Below are 19,779 nucleotides of genomic sequence, written 5' to 3'. Positions count from 1 at the left end.
TGGACTGAGCACCCATCTGTTGGACTAGAGGGATGGACAGAGCACCCATCTATTGGACCGAGAGGGATGGACAGAGCACCCATCTGTTGGACCGAGAGGGATGGACAGAGCACCCATCTGTTGGACTAGAGGGATGGACAGAGCATCCATCTGTTGGACCGAGAGGGATGGACTGAGCACCCATCTGTTGGACCGAGAGGGATGGACAGAGCACCCATCTGTTGGACCGAGAGGGATGGACTGAGCACCCATCTGTTGGACTAGAGGGATGGACAGAGCATCCATCTGTTGGACTAGAGGGATGGACAGAGCACCCATCTGTTGGACCGAGAGGGATGGACAGAGCACCCATCTGTTGGACCGAGAGGGATGGACAGAGCACCCATCTGTTGGACTAGAGGGATGGACAGAGCATCCATCTGTTGGACTAGAGGGATGGACAGAGCACCCATCTGTTGGACCGAGAGGGATGGACAGAGCACCCATCTGTTGGACTAGAGGGATGGACAGAGCATCCATCTGTTGGACTAGAGGGATGGACAGAGCATCCATCTGTTGGACTAGAGGGATGGACAGAGCACCCATCTGTTGGACCGAGAGGGATGGACAGAGCACCCATCTGTTGGACTAGAGGGATGGACAGAGCATCCATCTGTTGGACTAGAGGGATGGACAGAGCACCCATCTGTTGGACTAGAGGGATGGACAGAGCACCCATCTGTTGGACTAGAGGGATGGACAGAGCATCCATCTGTTGGACTAGAGGGATGGACAGAGCATCCATCTGTTGGACTAGAGGGATGGACAGAGCATCCATCTGTTGGACTAGAGGGATGGACAGAGCATCCATCTGTTGGACTAGAGGGATGGACAGAGCACCCATCTGTTAGACCGAGAGGGATGGACAGAGCATCCATCTGTTGGACTAGAGGGATGGACAGAGCACCCATCTGTTGGACTAGAGGGATGGACAGAGCACCCATCTGTTGGACCGAGAGGGATGGACAGAGCATCCATCTGTTGGACTAGAGGGATGGACAGAGCACCCATCTGTTAGACCGAGAGGGATGGACAGAGCACCCATCTGTTAGACCGAGAGGGATGGACAGAGCATCCATCTGTTGGACTAGAGGGATGGACAGAGCACCCATCTGTTGGACTAGAGGGATGGACAGAGCACCCATCTGTTAGACCGAGAGGGATGGACAGAGCATCCATCTGTTGGACTAGAGGGATGGACAGAGCACCCATCTGTTAGACCGAGAGGGATGGACAGAGCACCCATCTGTTGGACTAGAGGGATGGACAGAGCACCCATCTGTTGGACTAGAGGGATGGACAGAGCACCCATCTGTTGGACCGAGAGGGATGGACAGAGCACCCATCTGTTGGACCGAGAGGGATGGACAGAGCACCCATCTGTTAGACCGAGAGGGATGGACAGAGCACCCATCTGTTGGACTAGAGGGATGGACAGAGCACCCATCTGTTGGACTAGAGGGATGGACAGAGCACCCATCTGTTGGACCGAGAGGCCGCTGGCAGATGTGCTGGTTTACGGAAGGCGAGGAAATGGACAGGGTTATGGTCAAAGGAGTCAGGGCCTCAGTACACTCACCTGGTCTGAGCAGTGTTCCTGCCCTGTCCCAGAACTCAGAGAGGAGTCCCTCTCTTTGTCCCATACCCAACACCACAGTCAAGCCACTTCTGCCCCTGCTGGTCGGCCCAGCATAAATTCTGCCACAGCCCCACAAAGTACTCTTTGCTCTGTGGCTACCATTACTCAGGAGCCCCTCTCACCATGGCCACCCATGTGGGCTGAGGAGAAGCTACTCAGTGTGTTTCGTCCTGATGAGTCAGCATAACGTGGCATGGAGCTGACCACAGCCTGCAGGTACTTCTCTTGCTCCAGGCTGCTGGAGTCGGCCTGGGCCTGGCCTGAGAAAGGAAAAGCTGGAGCTGAAGGAGGCAGAGATTGGACAAGCAGGGTAGGCAGACACAGGAAGAACAAAGGAGGATTACCTGGAGAAGGTGTATTCTGGGCCTTGAAGAGACCAACAACACCTTTGCCATGCAGGCCCCCAGAGCGTAGTAAGACAGCCTTGGAGCGCCCACTGCGCCAGCAGACCACAGGGAAGCGGTTCTGGCGGTAGCAGCGGGATACACGCTGCAGGGCGTTGTCCTGGATGCTCTGGGGAACAATCAGCAATCCTGGATAGCTGTAGGAGTTGGAGGTATCATGAGGACAGCTCTGAGGCCTTGCCTGTGCCTACCCACAGCCTTACACACAGGAGGCAAGAAGAGCTAACAGGATGAGCACCAAGGAGCAAATTCATGGCTCCCAACTCTAAAGGCCAAAGGTACTTTATGCTTATCTGGGAGCCTCCACCAAACCTGCAGCCCAACTCTCTATCCACCTCCTGTCCATGCTCCTTGTTTCTCCAGGATCCATGGCAAGCAGGGAAGGTGTCCAAGCACTGCCTACCACCCTAGTCAGTCCCGGCAAAATCTTCCTGGCGTGTTCTAGCCAGCCCTCACCTGCGACATATGGCATACATGCGATTAACAGGAGAGATACGAAAGGGCTCAGACTTGGCCCGGCTCAGGCTGCTGCTCAGGGTACCTAGTCCAAGGCGCTGGTAGTCACGGCAACATGCCCGTTCCACCAGGCTGCTCATGGTCATGCGGTCAGAGGGCTTCAGGGCTGAGGACGGGGTCAGTGTGCTGGGTTCCAGCTCCTCTGACACTGTGCAAACGGTACAGTTGGGGGTCATCACCCAGGCCCCAGCCTCCATGGGGTCAACTCTGATAACGAGCACAGCGATCTCCCTGACCCTGCTCCCACCTGAGATCTCGTCCTCCTGGTCCTCAGGGGGTGGCTGGCCCCGATGCTCCCAGCCAGGGGGGTTATACTTCTTGCGAGTAACATACTGCCGCCCAATGGTCTTTTTAGCATTCTTCATCAGGTTCCGGGATAGGGTTCTGGGGTGTAAAAGTCCAACAGAGATGAGAGGACAGGAAGTCCAGGAAGACTCTGCAAGGGGCACAGCAAGCACCTGGCTGCCCCGGCTCTGGGACCCAGTTCCATACCTGAATGAAGGGCCCTTGTCCTTGGTAACCCGTGGCGGCCTGCCAGGTGTGTGAGCTGAGCCAAGTGTGAATGCAAAGGTGGCCCTGATGTCTGGTGGGTACCGAAGCTTGTGAAGCTGCTTTCGGAAAAGCTCAGCACTGTCAGATCCCACCTCCTCATCAAAGGCCATTTTCAGCAGCTGGGTCAGAAAACAATAAACCCTCAGGACTCTAAGTGGCCCCCCGGCTCCTCCCCAACCATAGTATTCAGTTCACAGGCTCCCTTCTTATGGCATGCACACCAGAGGCAGGTAAACTTGGAAGAAAGCCCAATGCTGTACACTTCAGTGTTAACTGATGAGGTCTCTGCAGACAATACACTCATAACTTGGACTCAAAGGTCAATGCCCCAAGGATAATAACAAAGACACGGGCCACTATTTCCAAAGATAGCAGGCTGGGAACTGTTGGGTAACCTTTTCTTTACATGTGTGAAGGTGTCTCTCTGTATTTCCAATTGTTCAATTCTGTTAACAGAAAGCTAAATGCTGGCAGGACTCTGGCACTGTCATTTCTATGGCCCCTCAATGGCCTTATATTTTAAATACTTATTTTTCCACACCTGCTCAGATACTTGAAGGTCAGACAGCCCTCTATGCCTAGAGGCAATCTAGGATTGTATCAGAGATTATCTTGCTGTTGATTGGTTGTAATAAAGAGTTGACAGCCAATAGCTGGGCAGGAGGTGGAGGGGAACTTCTAGGGAGAGAAAATGAAGTAGAAGAAAGCAGACGCTGGGGGCACAGAAGGAACAGACACGGACTGCCACGGAGCAGAAACAGTTTAGAGCTAGCCACGTGGCAGGTGGTAGGCTAGTTAGTCAGGTTAGTTTTAAGTAGCTGGGAGACTGCCCAAGCAAAAGGTCTAAGCTTTAAACTATATTAAAAGTGTCCATGTTTCAAGTACACTGCCGGTGGGTCCAAGAAAGTCCCATTATAGAGAACCAATGTGACACTCCCAAGTCAACAGCCCCATGGCAGGAAACCACTTATAGGGCTCAACCTAGCTGCAGTGGACAAGAGTTTACGCACCTGGAATGTGCAGGAACGAAGCTGCAGCCCATCCTGCAGAAGCTGGTCCACAGGGGTCTGCACACTAATGCGCTTCTCCTTGGTCAATGCAGCCACGGGGAAGGAACGGACTACCACCTGCTCCCCCACTTAAACAGGCCAAGCAGAGTCGTGACGGGAAGGGAGAAGAAAAGCATACTATCTCAGGGTACCAAACACAGAAGTCTGGGGTGGGTAGGAAAGCCCAGACATGAGCCGATCTCCCATTAGGCTTTGACTCTTTGAGAAAAGGGAAGGGAAAGAGAAGTCTTATCTCCTCCAAAGAGCTGGCAGAGGCACAAAAAAGGTCCAAAGGCTTACCCAGGGGGTCAGTAGGCATCCCCGTGAAGATGACGCGGTATGTGGTAAGGAAGACAGCACCCTCAGCTGGGAGTAGAGCAGGGCCCCCTCCACTGCCTCCTACACCCTCCTCACGCCCATCTGGCAGCAGATACACTCGAAGGCCATCGAGGACACACTCCTCACCAGGCAACAGGCGTGGCCTCAGCAGCTTGGGCTACCCAGGAAACAGAGCAGAAACTTAGAACACAGCCCAGACTTTGTATGCACAGCTGGTCAGCCGCTGCTCACCTTCTGTATCGGGGGCAGCCTCTTGCTCTCACGGTGTACGGCCTCCAGGGTCTCAATGTGCATCTGGACAATGTCTAGGGGAGAGCAGGTCTCATACCCTGGGCCCCTACAGCCACTCACCTAAGGCATGCTCCCATACCAGTATTGCCATACCTGGTACCATGACATGCAGTCCTTTGAGGTGGTCGCTGGTGACCCCACTCTCTGTGCAGACCTTGTCCACAAAGCGGTTGATGAAGCGGACTACAGCCCCAGCCACATCGCACGTCTCTGCATCTTCAAAGCCACTCTCTGTGTCATAGCTCTCAGCCACACTGCCTGCCATGCTGGGTCGGGGGCGGGGGAGGTGTGGGCATTAGCACCCCCGCAACCCCATAAGCCTTCTCCCTGGCCCAGGCCTCACCACTGGCCCCAGCCCACCTGTTGGTGACCAGGCTGTTGCTGGCACTCTCCAGGTCTCCCAACCCTGCCCGCTCCCGCAGCAGCCGGCTCTTGCTGCTGTCCAGAGGCAGCAGAAGGTAGCTCATGCGGTTGGCATAGTGGATGGCCTGGCTGAACACAGTGCTTTCCTCCTTCTGTACCAGCTCCTGCTGCTTCTCACGGCTCAGGGTTGGCCACAGGCGCCTCTGCTCTGAAGCCACATCCAGGGCAGATCGTTCATCATCCTGAGACTGTGCCTCCCCAGTCTCCTGTCAGGACACAAAAGTAAGGCAAGGCCAAGGTGCCTACCCCAGACAGTCCAGGTCCAAAAAGTCCTGCATACCTGGGTGGGGCTCATGCCATCAGAGGGCTCCAGGTAGAGGGCTCGGATATGGGTCTGCACATCCCCATAGAACATGGCCTCCCAGAACTGAGGTGTGCTCCACACTACATGCTCCTGAACACAGCTGTATGCAAACTGTGTCACCCCTGGGCTCAGCTTCTATAGGAATGAAGTTAGAAAAGTCATGAGCTCACAGACAGTAGACCTAACTCATAAAGAGGAAACCCAGCCCCGCCTCACTCCCAACACTTACCCTGCAGAAGGCTGTGACCAAAGGCAGCAGTGCAGCTGCAATGCCATGCTCATCCAGGGAAGTGCAATCCTGTGGACAGAGCCATGAGTGATGGGAAGCTCTACTAGACAACATCCATGCCCAATCCCACCTCTCAGGCCATTACAGACCAGCATCTCCCGTCACTGCCAGCTGGAACTCTAGCCTCAGGTTTCAAAGTCATTTCCAACAAGAACGCTCGCTCTTCAGCTCCCCACCCTCCTCAGCCTTAGCACCTCCCCCAGCCTATCCCATGGGAGAGACTCCTGAACCCCCTCTTCCTCATGTGCTATCACTGCTAAGGTGAGGCCAGTTTCACCTGCAGGCAGCAATTCATCATGCGGACGACAAAGTCAAACTGCTGATGATCCAAAACTGCCCGGTTCTGCTGTACGTGCAGGTGAAGCTCATGGGCAAGGCAGCGACGGGCAGCTCGCCCCTTCAGGGCCCTGAGTACAGCCGGAAGCAACTGAAAGCAGAGGCAAAAGGTGATGAAGGACAGACAGCAGTGCAGGGAGAACCTCACCCTGAGTCAGCGTGGAGGTAGCTAAGCGCAAGCTCTAAGCAGAGAAAAACCCAAAGCCAGTGTAACTCAGGGAAGCCCAGGCGCTGGGTTTCATTGACCAATACAGACAAAATCTTCCAACAGACCCAGCAGTTCCACAAATGACAGTTCATAAGGACAGAGAAATGTGCATGGTGCAGGCTCCCAAGCAAGTGTGGACATGGGCTCTGGAGAGAGGCTTCACAGGAACACCTCACAAATGTTATTAAGACCTCAAATGTGTTCATGAGCAATGAAGGGCAAGAGCATGCAAGATTATTATTAAAGCAACATTAAGCCAGGCCTGGTGGCTTATACCTGTAATCCCAGTATTCAAGAGGCTGAGGCAGCTAAGAGCAAAGTCAGCTTTGCTTATATAGTGAGTTGCAGGCCAGCCTGGGCTATAAAGATCCTGTCTTGAAAACTCTTCCCTCAGACCCCCTCCCCCGCAAAAAAATCAAGCAAACAAACACACACTCCAAAAACTGCAGAAGACACTGTGTATAGTGTATTCACCCTACTACTGTCACTCGGATGAAAGAACATCCTCCATCCACCCAGGCACTGCACAAGCTCGGAATCACAACACGAGAAGAAAGAACTGAGTCTCCTGACACCTGTTGCCCAAATCCCAGATTAGAAGTTCTATCTGACAGGCCTCACCTTCTTTGCCTCAAGCATTTTCCCTTCAAACACATAGGAGATGCAATTCCGTACTACCTCCAGGCGACGTGCACTGTTGATATGAGGCCCACTACAGCGCTCCAGTATGGCCGCTAAAGAGAAAGGTCATGTTCACTTTAACTCCTGGCCCCGTGCCCATCCTAAACCAGCCTGCCTTCCCCTTCAAGTTACATACTCATGGGGGGCCCTGAAGGCACAGTGCTCCTCCGCTCAGCTTTGACAGCTGGAGGTGCGCCCTGCATCTTGGCCGTAGCCTGGTCCACAATCCACTGAATTGTGCCCTCATCTAGCCGGGGGAATGGCCGGTGGGTCCGCCGCAGGTGACTGGCCTCTCCTGGCCTCTGCACTTTGTGCATCGCCACAGCTGGGTACGGGTTTTCCTGAGGGAACATGGGCAGACATTGGCTAGAGGGCCAGGACCAAAGTGGTAGCATGCCCTCCATGTCACCCACCATACATTCTTATAAAGTTGCTCTGCCAGTTCCTGGACATGACGCAGGACGCGGTGGGGATGGCTCTCATCTGCTCGCATCCGTGCTACCTCATGAGCCACCAGCTAAGGGGAAAGGAGGCAGGGTGATGAGGTCAGTTAAGTGGGCTGGGGGAGGGACAGGTAGGCAGGCAAAGGCAGGCTGTACCTCATCAAACAGGTCTGTGGCACGGTAGGGAACCCCGCGCTCAGATACAAAGCCCGCGAAGGCCATGCCCTCCAACACTTTCATCAGGAAATCATCCTCCACCAGTCCACGCTGGCCTAAGAATGCTGCCTGGGAGAACACCAGGAAGTTAGCTCCTCATGGCCTCACGAGCCAGCCCCAGCCCCAGCCCCACAGCCTACCTTATGGAAGCGGATGACGGGCTCTGGGTGGATGCGCACGATGTGCAGGCACCAGCGGTAGCCCTGCAGGAGCTGAGCAAAGAGCCGCAGAAAGACAGCACGGAGCTCCTTGTCCTGGGAGAGCAGGTCGGTGCGGTGAGTATCAGGTCCCAGGAAACACTCACAGCCAGACACAGGTTTCCCAGGCACCTCTGCCACCCCCCTTTGCCTTTCCCAACAGTGCTTCTTAGCCCAGTGAGTTCTGCAAGTGTTGAACAGACAGGTCCTGTTCAGAGCCCCTTGATCGGTTCACTGTACTGACTGGCACCGTCACCACACCTAACTGTTTGTATCGCTCCTTTGCTCCCAGGCTAGAGATGCCTGAGGTCAGCTTGGAGGTAGGCTGTGACACCATCAGCTTAGCCATGAGAGGCAATGCAATCTCTATCCCAGAGCAGCAGTGACCCCCACCTGCATTTTCAGGGAGGAAGCAGATGTTGTAGGGGGTGGGAAGGCAAGGTCAGCCAACTCCAGTTCTGGATCCAGGACCTGTGGAAGCAGAGAACAACTGCATGGTGACCTTAGGGTTCCCTGGCTGTCAGATGATGGTTCCCACAAGCCCCAGGTTCCAGTCCCACCCTGACCCCAACCCTCACCATGCTCAGAACATTGTGGGTCTGGCTTTGTAGTGGCTCTGGCAGGGGTGGAATGTGCACACACTCAGGGACAGTCACTGTCCCTCCATCAAGATCAGCGACAATCACGTCCAGCTGGGCACCAAAAGGAACAAACAGTGAGAGACCAGCAAACTAGGCAGTGATGCAGACACAAGGCACAGCCCTTACCAGCTCCTGAGTCTCTGCCTGGAAGGCTGCATTGACCCCAATGATGAAAGGCGTAGGTGTGCTAAGGACTTCCAGCAGCTGTGCCGGCAAGATGGGCACATAAGTGAAGCTGTAACAGGCCAGAAGACACTGTAAGCCTCAGATAGAGGGCATAGGGGTAGGCAGAGGGACCCGGAGGAGACAGGAGGGGACAGGCAGAAAAGCACCTGTATCTGAGAGGGAACAGCAGTGCCAAGAGACCCCTGCAAGCATCTGCTAGACGTTGGTAGCTCCTGGACAAGAAGAGGACTTTGTGCTCAGTAAGGGCAGCACAGAACAAAGACAGCACATTGGTGATACCTGAAGAAAGAAGGCCTGGTGAGGGTGCATGTCCCTACTCCATAACCCAGGGAGCACCACACCTCTGACCACCAGCCCGGGACAGGAATTTAGGGGTAGGGTATGACAGGCAGTCTCACCCAGCTGGCGGAAGAGCAGGGCTACACTACAGCGGCTGACAGGCAGTGAGTCTACCAGTGGAGTCTGAATGACCTGCCGGTCACCAGCCCCCAAAGAGATGGTTCTCTGTAGAAAGAAAATGATCAGGGTTTAGCAGTATAGCTGGGTCAAATCTGAGCACTTGAACCCAGGTAAGCTGGCAAATCTTGAGATGGGGCTGGCTTAGATGACTGGAGGGAAAGGTCACACTCTGCCTCTGTTGGCTGAGCAGCTCTGCAGAGAAAACTCAAGGTAAGGGGGGAATGCCTCTGATCTGGGTGGGGGCAGGGCCTGAGTGGGCAGAAGAAACAAAGAATCCATACCGCTCCTTCCTCAACAGAGTCCAGCTGCACAGGACAGACAGACAGAGAGACACCATTAGACAAGGCACAAAGTAGGAAGCAGACAGATACACGGACAACAGCATCCAGTGACAGGAACACACCCAATGATCAAGAGGATAGAGAGACAGAAAATGAAGGCCCAAAGGTACAGGTATGAAGTAGACAGGGCTAAGAACAGATGGCAAAGGGTGGCACCAAAAGCAGAAGGGAGTATCTGAGGCTTTGGGCTGAGTGTGCTCAGTTAGCCAGTCTATCAGTACCCCATAGGTACTCCCCCACCCCACCCCTGCCTCCTGTGACTGTACCAGGAAGGCCTGTGGCCATCCAGCTGTCTCCAAGACCCACCTGAGACCCGCCAGCCAATGGGACAGTGCATGTGAGCAGGTTCCCGATCACGTTCTCGAGGCTCACATTCAGGCCTTCCACATGGATAGCATAGATGAGACCAAGGCTATTCTGCAACAACCAGATAGGGAACAGTGGTACAGCTGACAGGAACACCCTGTGCCCTGGCTTGCTGCTATGGCGGCCCTCCTCACCCTGAACACTTCGGAATGGTCCAGTCGAGACACCAGAACCAGAGTCTTTGGCGCAAAAAGTTGGCCAGGCTGGGCTGGGGCTGTGGATGACAGCCGCGCTTGGCCTCCTCCATCTGCCTCTTCCTCCTTCTCTGTGGCATCTTCAGTGCACACTACTTCCTGCAAACAGAAACCCATTCTCCTGGCTCTAATCAGAGTCATCCCATGAGACCGAGTGGAAGACAGAGGTGACTGAGACCCAGCCTTCCCAACAGGAACATACCCCCAGAGGTAGAGCAGGCTGGCCACGGCCCAGGGCTCAGCCTCACATGTTGCACACCAGAGCTTACGCTGACCTGTGTGGACTCCACTGGCTCCCAGAAGGTCAAGCAGGCGCAGTAGTGCCTCTCAGAGTTGATGTCAGTAAGGACAGCCACAAAGAAAGTTGGTGGATTCCTCTCGGGACATAGCTGCCACCCACTGGGCTGGCAAAACTGCAGAGGGATCAGCAGTTAGTGCCTGCACCCACACCTATAACAAAAATTCCCCCCTTACCCCTACCATGTATCCTCAAGCATCTGTACTGCCAGGGCCTAGAGTTGCTGGGTATATGAAGCGCCTGTTAGTTACCTAGGCAACACCTTAGCCTCCTAGCCTCAGCTCTCTCAAGGAAAGGAGTAATATAGCTCTGGCCTTACCATCCAGGGTGAAGCCCATGAGGGACACAGTGACATGAGCAAGACACCCTGCCTGTCAGGCCAGTTACCATCAACAGTGGACCTGACTTCCCCCTTAATGCTACACCTCCACACTCACCAGCTCAATGCCCTGGGGGAAAGGGTTGTCCTCCCAGTCCTTCTCCGGGAAGCGCTGCAGGATCTGGCCCTGGCCTTCCCCACTCCCTGAGAACAAGAGCAGGTGGTCAGAGCACCATTCCCCACACATCCCAACCCTCACACTGCCAGGACTGGCGCAGGATGGAAACAACCTCTTCTTATCTGGCACCAGACCAACCTGAGCTCCCAGATCTACTATTTCTCTCAATAGACTTCTGGGTAGATAAGCCATTGGATAGGTGCAGACCCCAAGGCCACCATAAGGAAGGTAGAGAAGCCTCCAGATCCTTCCTCTCACCTGCCAGCCCAAGCTGACCTTTCATTGTACAGGGACCTTTCAGGGAGGAGGAGGAGTTTTAGCGAACTCAATATCTTCCCTGACTGCCAACCTGCAGCGTTAGCCTCAACCCCTGCCACAGTGAGCGCCATGCAAACTGTGGACATGTCTAAATATACAGGGCACATTTGGGTATCTTGGTGATCCCTGTCACCTGTCTGCCCTGGACCCATGAGTGGAATTCAAGCCTTAGCTCCTCTTATGATGGGGGTGGAAACACCAACCATGGATCCAAGTTGCTACCTATCCACAGTACCTCAGAGACAGTTCCTCCCAGAACACAAATCTCCAAAAACAAAGAGTTTAGCAAGTATATGCTGCCCCTCTGAGCCCTGAAGCGCCCAGACTCCCTCAGTATGTACCAGCAAGGGAAGTACTTCTAAGTACAGTCTATGTAGGTGGAGTGAAGGTCCTGGCCTGGGCTCATCTTTACACCATTAAATCAGGAGGCAAAGTGAGGGCAGCGGTGAGGATGTGTGATGGCTTCCTTTGCCTCACATACACACATAAGATGGAGTCTCGTATGGCATTGCTTCTCAACCTTCCTAATGTTGCGACTTTAATATTCCTCATGTTCCCCATGTTGTGGTGACCCCCAACCATACAATTATTTTGTTGCTACTTCATAGCTGTAATTTTGCTACTGTTATGAATTGCAATGTGAATATCTAATATACAGGATATCTGACCCCAAAGAGATCCCAGCCCACAGGCTGAGAACCACTGTGGTATGCAAAGAAAAACAGGCCTCCTCACTTTTGCATCTCACACTTCAAGATCCTCAGGGCACAGTACTCTCCCATCCTTCCCATGGACCAGCCTCAATACTGATGTTCCCACCAGTGGAAGAAGCAGAAGCAGACGGTAAAGGGAGAGTGCTCTACATAAAAGGTCTTGTCATGGATCCCCCTGCTCAGCCTAAGTTCCAGAAAATGTCTGTGTGCAATGGGCCTGCTTGCTGAGCTATGGCCTCACATCCACCCAGCCTGGTCCACTTGAACACAGTCGTACTGAACCACTAAGCTCAACACAACAATCCACAATTCCCAGGTCCCCTAAAAGCAAAGGAACTCAGCTGCAACCATGGGAGACCATGCATCCCTCCAGAACCATGAAGCAAGCACCACGACTGTCAACACTAGGAAGGTTGCTGCTAAGCAGGAGGTGGTGGGGTGCAGGGCCTATTATGACTCACAAAACCTCAGCTTCCTGCTCCCCTCCTCCTACCACCAACACCCTGCAGGCATCAGGCAACAGACAAGGAAGGGACAGGTGTCTGCTGGTGTCATGCCTACCTACACACACCCACACACCTGTCCCACCAAGATAAAACCCCTATGGGGTTCCTCAGGTCCCACCCTCAACAGGCCTGGACAGTGCATGTACTGTGAAAACACACAGAGACACACACAGACACACACACACAAACACACACACACACACTAACCCCCCCCCCCTCAGTTGTGGCTCCTCCCCCCACCCACTCCGGCAAGAGCCTCCTTGTGCTCGGCCCTAAACCACCATCTGGGCCCAGCCCTGGCTGGCACCCAGGGCTCACCCAGTTCTTGCCACGAGGCAGCATGCGGAGGAAGGAAGGCGGGGGGTACACAGATAGGGACTGCAGCCTCTGCTCTGCAGCTTTCCCACAAGGCCAGGAGGGCTAGTAACCTTCTGAGGGTTGTTTTTAGCAGCCTCTCTACCCAGGGGAGTTGGCACAGAAAGGATGGTCACCTTCCACTGCCAGTACAATGTTAATTCCCATTTCCCACTAGCTTGAAAGCCTGAGGATTCTACACTCTAAAGAGCTCCTTTCCTGAGACTCCCAACTGCCTCATAAAGGCAGAAGCCCAGTGGGCATCTCTCCTGAGCCCCTTCCTGTCCTGTGACAGCCCAGGTTTGAATTTCAGGTTTCAGCCCAGTGCCTCCTCTAAGAAGCTTGCTATCTACTCTCTACCTAAATCTGGGTCCAAAGCAGGACGCTGAGGTCCTTCCCCCAACTCGTATAAGCCCCTCTCCAGGCAACTGGTAGGCACCTGTAGTATCCTGAACAGACACAAGTTCCTGTGCATGGTACAGACTACAGCCTAATTAGGACTTGTTGAATGCATGTAGTCAGCTATATGACCATCTTCCCCACACCCTGCCCAACTCACACCTCACAAACAAACAGGTTCTTCAGTCAGAAGTGCAGAACAACTTCCGGAGCCCTAGGCACAGTAGGCCCTCCCTCCCAGTGAGACCATGAGGAAGCCTTGTTAACTCTCTCTGGCTTCTCTGAGACCCCAAACTGCTAGCTTGCATTTGTATGAAGGATTTTGCCATGTTCCTCTGTGTCTGTCACCCACTGAAGACTTTTGGCAACAGGAGTAACCTGCAATGACTGTACTTAACCCATCAATGTACTGTCGACTTTGGGTAGACAAGAGCAGGCACATCCTCCCTCCCTATCCCAACCCTGCTAAAAGGAATTCCGATAGCACAGCCATATATTACAAGGCAGTGCTCTTTGGGCAGCTTATAGAGGATGGACACCGAGGTCCACTAAAGCAGAGATAGAAAGTCCCTGACCAGCAGGGCGGTGGTGGCGCACGCCTTTAATCTCAGCACATGGGAGACAAGAGGCAGGAGGATTTCTGAGTTCGCGGCCAGCCTGGTCTACAAAGTGAGTTCCAGGACAGCCAGGGCTACACAGAGAAACCCTGTCTCAAAAAACAAACAAAAACAAACAAAAAACCCCCCAAAACAAAACAACAAACAAACAAAACAAAAAAACAAAACAACCCCTAAAAAAGAAAGTTCCTGAACCACTCTTAAACCCACAGGCTGGGTAGGCCCACCCTAGGAAGATACACTGTGATTCCTAAACTCAAAGCACCTCTAGCAGCCAGGCTCATGCAGACTGGGTGGTAGAATACAGATCATGTATTCTGTCATCTGCTGGCACCTCATCACTAGTGCCAGGCTCTGATGCCTGGAGGACCAGCCGTGGACAGTGTGCACTGTGGAAAGGCCCAGACAGAATAGCAGTTCCCCTGACTGCCCTACCACATACCTCACCATACATGCTGGACAGCACCAGATAGCTGCTGCCTCTCAGGAGCCTAGCTATAGGAAAAGGGAGAGGAAACAAAAGAATACTGCCTTGCTGCTTCTACCTATCAGACCTGAACACGAAGACACAATGCTCCAGGCAAGCTACAGCTGACTCCGTGTGCAGCAGGAGCTTACAGCTCTTTCAGATGTTCTCTTTGACCTACCCCCAATCTATAAACGGACCACAGAAACTTTAATCCAAGATCTTGGACCCTTAAACTCTCAGGGTGTGGGGGGAGCTGGGAGGGAACTGCAGCCACCCCAAACAGCCCCAACCTGATCCAGAGAGAGGGCAGGCCCATGGGTGGGGACAGTAGATGGGCCCAAGAATGTGGCCACCTCATTACCATCAAGGCTGAAAGAGGCCAGGTCATGAAATACAAATAGTTTTCTTGGTTGATGAAGATGTAGCTTTTCCTCACAGGAAGTAGTAGAAGGGTACCTGTCAGGTTTAAGTCATGTAAAGGGTCTGATAATTGGTGTTCCCAGATAACTGAGGACTCCCCAAGCTACAAGCAACGAAGTGACCATGTCTGGGAACTGGGCAGGGGTCTCAAACTATGCTGTCTGGTTCCTCATACTAAAAAAGGTGTCCAGTTCAGTGACAGGACAAAGCACACAGCCCTACTCACCAGGTGTGGGGTCTATGCTGTGCCATCTAGAACCTCTACTTTATAGAGTCTAAAGGGAAAAGGTTACACACAGCTCAGGCATTTATTGTCTGTAGCCTTGCCCACAGGTCACCAACTGTAACCATTAGCAACCAGAATGCTACCTCTCTAAAAAGGCACTCATTACCAAGGTTTTACTCCTAGCAGCTGCAGAGAAAAAGTTCTGATTCAGAACAAAACTGAGGTATCCTCTCACGCGTATCCCCTTAATCTAAAAGACCCTGCATCCTGGGTCAGTCAGCACACAGAGGGCCCTTCACCTTCTTCAGAAACACCTACCTAGCATTCTTACATCGGCTACTCAAACCTTCGATGTAAATTATCTCCTTGGGCCAGTCCTGTGCTATATCTTTATGCACAAGTGTTCCCGACAGCCTCAGAGCAGCTCCGTGTGGCCCATTCCATATAAAGATGGGAAAACTGAGGCGAGAGTGCACAGTAACTGGTGCAAGCCAAGGGTGAAGAGTGACAAAGGAAGGACAACTAATCTTTAGTGTGCTCCTCAGCGTGGGGTCTTTTGTTCTTGGTACTCACATCCCTTGCCTTATAGATCTACCTTCAGCCCACATCCAGAAACCCGATTCCAGGCTGGTTCCTCAAAGGAATGCTTGAGGCCGAGTGGTCAGCCAACAACCAGTCAACTCTGACCCTAGAAGGCAGTGCTTAGAGAGCTCACTGGCCTGCAGTCTCCACAGTGATGGGTAATCTGAGAATTACTCCATCACACCGATGATTCAGGAAAAGTAGCCACCTCTGGCCTTAGCCTTCTATCCCGTCCTGTACAGAGGTTAGAGGTCCACACCTCTTGTATAGTTGTATCAGTAAGCCCCCATGTGCCACAGCAACTTCCCATGGAGCTACCCACACGTCACCCTCAATTTTACCCCACTCCCAGCAGACCTCCCCTACCTGGCCTTTACCTACATTCTGTCTCACAAGACCTTCTTCATACCCTTCTCACCACCATCCAAGTCCATTCTGTTTCTCCAGCCCTGGCCCAGCGCCCAGCCCGAGACCCCAGCCAGCCTTGGCCAGCTTGGTTCCTCACTCTCCAGCAGTACTCCTACTCCATTCCAGAGGAGGCACCTCACTGGCCTTCACATATGCCTTGGAGCACAGGTTCTCCCTGTGTGTGCCAGTACAACACTGGTGGCAAGCCTCCTGCTCATGGAGGACAGGGGGATGAACACAATGTGGTCTCTGCCTTTGAGAACTCCCTCTTTGGAGGGAAAGACAGATGCTCTGGACTGAGTGCCAAAAGATATAGACTTGAATACATGAGAGCAGAAAGAAGCGAGGGTACTGAACAGATCTGAAGGCAGAGGTGGTGGTGGTGGTGGTGGTGGTGGTGGTGGTGGTGGTGGTGGTGGTGATGTTTTCCAGTGCGTACAGGGTCCATCATGTGGACATTAAACAAAAGAACAGTCCTAGTGGAGACTTAGCAAGAAGAAAGGCAAAGAAAAAAGTTTGGGTCCTAAATGGTGACAGTGACAGCTGGTCTGAGAAGCAGCAGAATAATTGTGTGGAATAGATAACTGGAACACGGTAGGAGGCATTACATCTAGGGATTAGGGGCTACCTCATCTGGCCACAGTTGTCCCTAAGATACCACCCCTCTGCAGGTGGACTCTGACAGCCAGAGTACAAGTCCCAGCCTCCATTCCAGACCCACACACTCAACTTCTCTATGCCAGATTCTATGCTGAAGACAGGGCAACAGCGAGGCAATCTCAGTGGGCTATTGGGAGAAATGAGATCATACACACAAAGGGTTGTGCAGGGCCTGGCACACTGAGGACTCCAGCCAACACCCCCAACACTGTTGTCTCCATGGCTGTGGTTGATGTCACTGTCAGGCTCCGTTTTCTCCTACCCCCCGGGACTGAAGGGCTCTCAGACACAGGTGCTGACTCCAGATCAGGGCCTCCTAGACACGGAGTACCGATCACCACACTGATCCCCCGCTGAGGGGCCTGGCTTAGAGGCTTGAACACCAGGAATGCTCTCCTCCAAGTGTGACACTTTCGTCTGAAGTCCGGCTCCATACCACCTACGAACCCCTCCCCCTCCACTGCACCCCATCAAGCGATGCTTGAGGCTTCAGACCTAGCACTGGGTCAGAGAAGCTGGAAAACGAAAACGTTCCGCCCCCCTCTCTGAAATTCCCAGACCCAGCCACCAGCAGTCGGCCAAGGCGGGGTGAGCCCATCCCACCCAACTTGGAATCGGGGAGACCGAACTGCAGCAGGGTCCTCCAGCCTCCCACGCCCGAGCGACACGCCCCTGCCCACCTCGGAACAGCGACGCAGGTGCCCAGGTGTAGGAGGGATGGTTCTTACACAGGCCATGTCGTCCGGGGTCCTCGCGGGTTGCCCCGACGCCACCGTGGCCAATAACTACGGAGGCCTCTTTTCGCGAGCCCCGAGAACTCGGCCCCAGCTCCTGACCCTGCCTCCGGCCGGGTCTTCTTAGCTTCGAGTCCTCAGTCCCAGTCCCTCAGTCCCCCCAGCTCGTCCCCCTCGGCGCTGAGACTCACCGCGCGGGTGCGGCCCGAACGCCACCAGCACGAAGTAGTCCGCGAGCCGCGCCATGGCAAGGGGCGCAGGCGGGCTCCACGGCTCGAGGGTTCGATGGCGGCGCGCTCATGGCCCGGCGCTGGCCCTAAGCTGCACACTTGGGACACCCCGGGCCCGCTCCTCTGCGGCGCCGCTGACCAGGGCTTCCGCCGCCATCTTCCCAGCCAGCCGGCCCGCCCGGGCGCTTCGGGAGCCTGCGCAGTTCTGCCCCTCCCGTGTAGGCGGGACCGGGCACAGTGCGCTTCCATTGGTCCACTCCGCGTGGGGCGGGTCCAGAGGGCGCTGCCCCGCCTACTACCTCACTCTCAAGGACCGGCTCAACCCTTTGGGCGGGTGAAGCTTACGGCGGCCGGGGCGGGTCAGCTACCCTGGTCCCGCGGCCGACATTTCGACCTGAAGCACCGGTCAGGATTAGGGCATACTTCTCCGTCGGAACTGAAGCCCCGGAATGAAGGGAGACCTGGACCTCACCCTTGGGAGAGCCTAACTCTGAGGGTCAAGGGGCGTGGTCCAGCTCAGTCTGCCTGAAGCAAACCAGTGGAGCTCAGGCCTTGTCCAGCAAGTCTCCCAAACTAGAGGACCGAGCTGGGGGATGGAGGAGTGTCATGGCTTCGCCACACACCCTGTCAACCTTATGGTGGCCAAGGGAAAGACTTTACAGGCTTTTTTTTTTTTTAAGTTCCCAGTGCAAAAAGGAGCAGCTAGATATTTCACCATTGGATGGGTGGGATATCCAACACCTGCATTAAAAAAAAAAAGTCCCAGCTTGAGTCACCTTCCTGCGAAGTTGGATCGCCCTGGAGGTCAGGGGGTTGGCCAGGCCTCTTGCAGTAACACAGGAATGGACACTTGTAGGAGGGGCAAGGTCCTTGACCAGGAGATTAAAGGGGGAGGACTAGGCTTGCTTGTTGATGAGTTTAGTTTTCTGTGAGAACTGAAAGACAAGCCACCTATTAGCATCTTGTTCCCTCCACCTGCAAGATCTGGAGAATGAATGAAAGCAATCTCAGGAGAGACGAGTCCAGTCGTCGGTGTATGTGTATAAAGAGTCTCAGCCCTTGGGGGCTGAAGCAGGTCGTTCATGAATTCCAGTCCAGTCTCCTTGGCTTCATCGGGAAACCATGTGTCCAAACAACAGGAGATGCGAGGGCCTTTCTGGAGAGATAGCTTAGAGGTTATGGGAATCTGTGCTGGATTTGCAGGACCCTCGCCTGCAATTCTGGTTCCAGGGGGATCTGTCGCCCTCTTCTGGCCTCCAGAACGTGTTCGTGGTGGTGCATGGACATAAATGCAGGGAAGGCACCCATACACATAAAGTGAAAATGTCTTTTTTACGAGAGAGGGATGAGCTTGGTGGTCGTGGTGGTGGTGGTGGCAGCGCACGCCTTTAATTAAAGCACTTGGGAGTCATAAGCAGATGGAGTTTGAAGCCAGCCTGGTCTACGGAGCCAGTTCCAGAACAGCCAGGAAGCCCTGTCTTGAAAAGAATAAGATAAAATAAAAATAAATAAAAGAGGGGGAAGAGGAAAAGACTGTCCTAGGAAAGTTCTGTGCACAGAGACACAAACCTAGCTCTCTGCCAGTGCCAGGTGGGCTGCAAAATCTTCCTTTCTGCTTAAAACCTGTGTTTGGACTTGATTGAGTTGGCTGCTTCTGTCAATCAACTAAAACTCGTCTCGATACCATTAAGAAATGGTGGCAGGGGGGCTGGAGAGATGGCTCAGAGGTTAAGAGCACTGACTGCTCTTCCAGAGGTCCTGAGTTCAATTCCCAGCAACCACATGGTGGCTCACAGCCTTCTGTAATGGGATCCAATACCCTCTTCCGGTGTGTCTGAAGACACCTACAATGTACTCATATACATAAAATAAATAAATCTTTTTTTTTTAATGGTGGCAGGCAAGTTTGACTTGGTGTCTGAACCTGGGGTTGCCTCTCCTGAAAACTAATAGGACCCCGTACCCTATTCCTCTCATGACCATGGGGGCCCAGTGTCATTACCTAAAAGAACCCCAACCCTGGCAGGGGGTCCTTTCCAACTATCCTCAAATGTCTTGCCACTAAATTGAGTACTCTAACCACTGCATCCCCAGGTCACCTGCTAGCGACCTCTTCTCCTCAAGGGCCTGTCGTCTCCTCTCCTCAACCAGTGTAGGGCCCTCCTCCAAGACAATATTCTCGCATCCCATTGCTATGCACATGCACACCTCCAAACTCCTGTCCCCTTGCAGACT

At 53.7% G+C, this 19,779-nt stretch overlaps 1 protein-coding gene across 4 annotated transcripts in view; it reads right to left on the bottom strand.

Annotated features, from left to right (window-relative positions):
• The window catches only part of Sbf1 (SET binding factor 1), a 28,554-nt gene extending 10,826 nt beyond the window's left edge, over positions 1–17,728 (bottom strand). For 2 of the 4 annotated variants that reach the window (XM_029470002.1, XM_029470003.1), the window contains exons 1-29: positions 17,506–17,728; positions 10,849–10,934; positions 10,389–10,526; positions 10,054–10,212; positions 9,860–9,970; positions 9,494–9,517; positions 9,152–9,257; positions 8,900–9,032; positions 8,694–8,802; positions 8,505–8,618; positions 8,320–8,397; positions 7,870–7,983; positions 7,670–7,798; positions 7,489–7,587; positions 7,207–7,411; positions 7,011–7,123; positions 6,123–6,272; positions 5,786–5,854; positions 5,533–5,691; positions 5,190–5,458; positions 4,923–5,095; positions 4,770–4,843; positions 4,500–4,695; positions 4,161–4,288; positions 3,091–3,269; positions 2,846–2,982; positions 2,539–2,746; positions 2,023–2,219; positions 1,801–1,938 (exon numbers count right to left, since the gene is read on the bottom strand). In XM_029470002.1, the coding sequence (XP_029325862.1) occupies positions 1,801–1,938; positions 2,023–2,219; positions 2,539–2,746; positions 2,846–2,982; positions 3,091–3,269; positions 4,161–4,288; positions 4,500–4,695; positions 4,770–4,843; positions 4,923–5,095; positions 5,190–5,458; positions 5,533–5,691; positions 5,786–5,854; positions 6,123–6,272; positions 7,011–7,123; positions 7,207–7,411; positions 7,489–7,587; positions 7,670–7,798; positions 7,870–7,983; positions 8,320–8,397; positions 8,505–8,618; positions 8,694–8,802; positions 8,900–9,032; positions 9,152–9,257; positions 9,494–9,517; positions 9,860–9,970; positions 10,054–10,212; positions 10,389–10,526; positions 10,849–10,934; positions 17,506–17,560 (3,850 nt within the window). In that variant the 5' untranslated portion in view covers positions 17,561–17,728. The remainder of the gene's footprint in view (positions 1–1,800; positions 1,939–2,022; positions 2,220–2,538; positions 2,747–2,845; positions 2,983–3,090; positions 3,270–4,160; positions 4,289–4,499; positions 4,696–4,769; positions 4,844–4,922; positions 5,096–5,189; positions 5,459–5,532; positions 5,692–5,785; positions 5,855–6,122; positions 6,273–7,010; positions 7,124–7,206; positions 7,412–7,488; positions 7,588–7,669; positions 7,799–7,869; positions 7,984–8,319; positions 8,398–8,504; positions 8,619–8,693; positions 8,803–8,899; positions 9,033–9,151; positions 9,258–9,493; positions 9,518–9,859; positions 9,971–10,053; positions 10,213–10,388; positions 10,527–10,848; positions 10,935–17,505) is intronic. The other 2 variants (XM_021184342.2, XM_021184343.2) reach the window with 1 other exon arrangement.
• Between the last annotated feature and the right edge of the window lie 2,051 nt (positions 17,729–19,779).

The sequence above is a fragment of the Mus caroli genome, unplaced genomic scaffold (assembly GCF_978045245.1).
Source record: "Mus caroli unplaced genomic scaffold, Mus_caroli_1 scaffold_16, whole genome shotgun sequence".
Taxonomy (NCBI): domain Eukaryota; kingdom Metazoa; phylum Chordata; class Mammalia; order Rodentia; family Muridae; genus Mus; species Mus caroli.
This window is presented reverse-complemented; position numbering and strand designations above follow the sequence as displayed.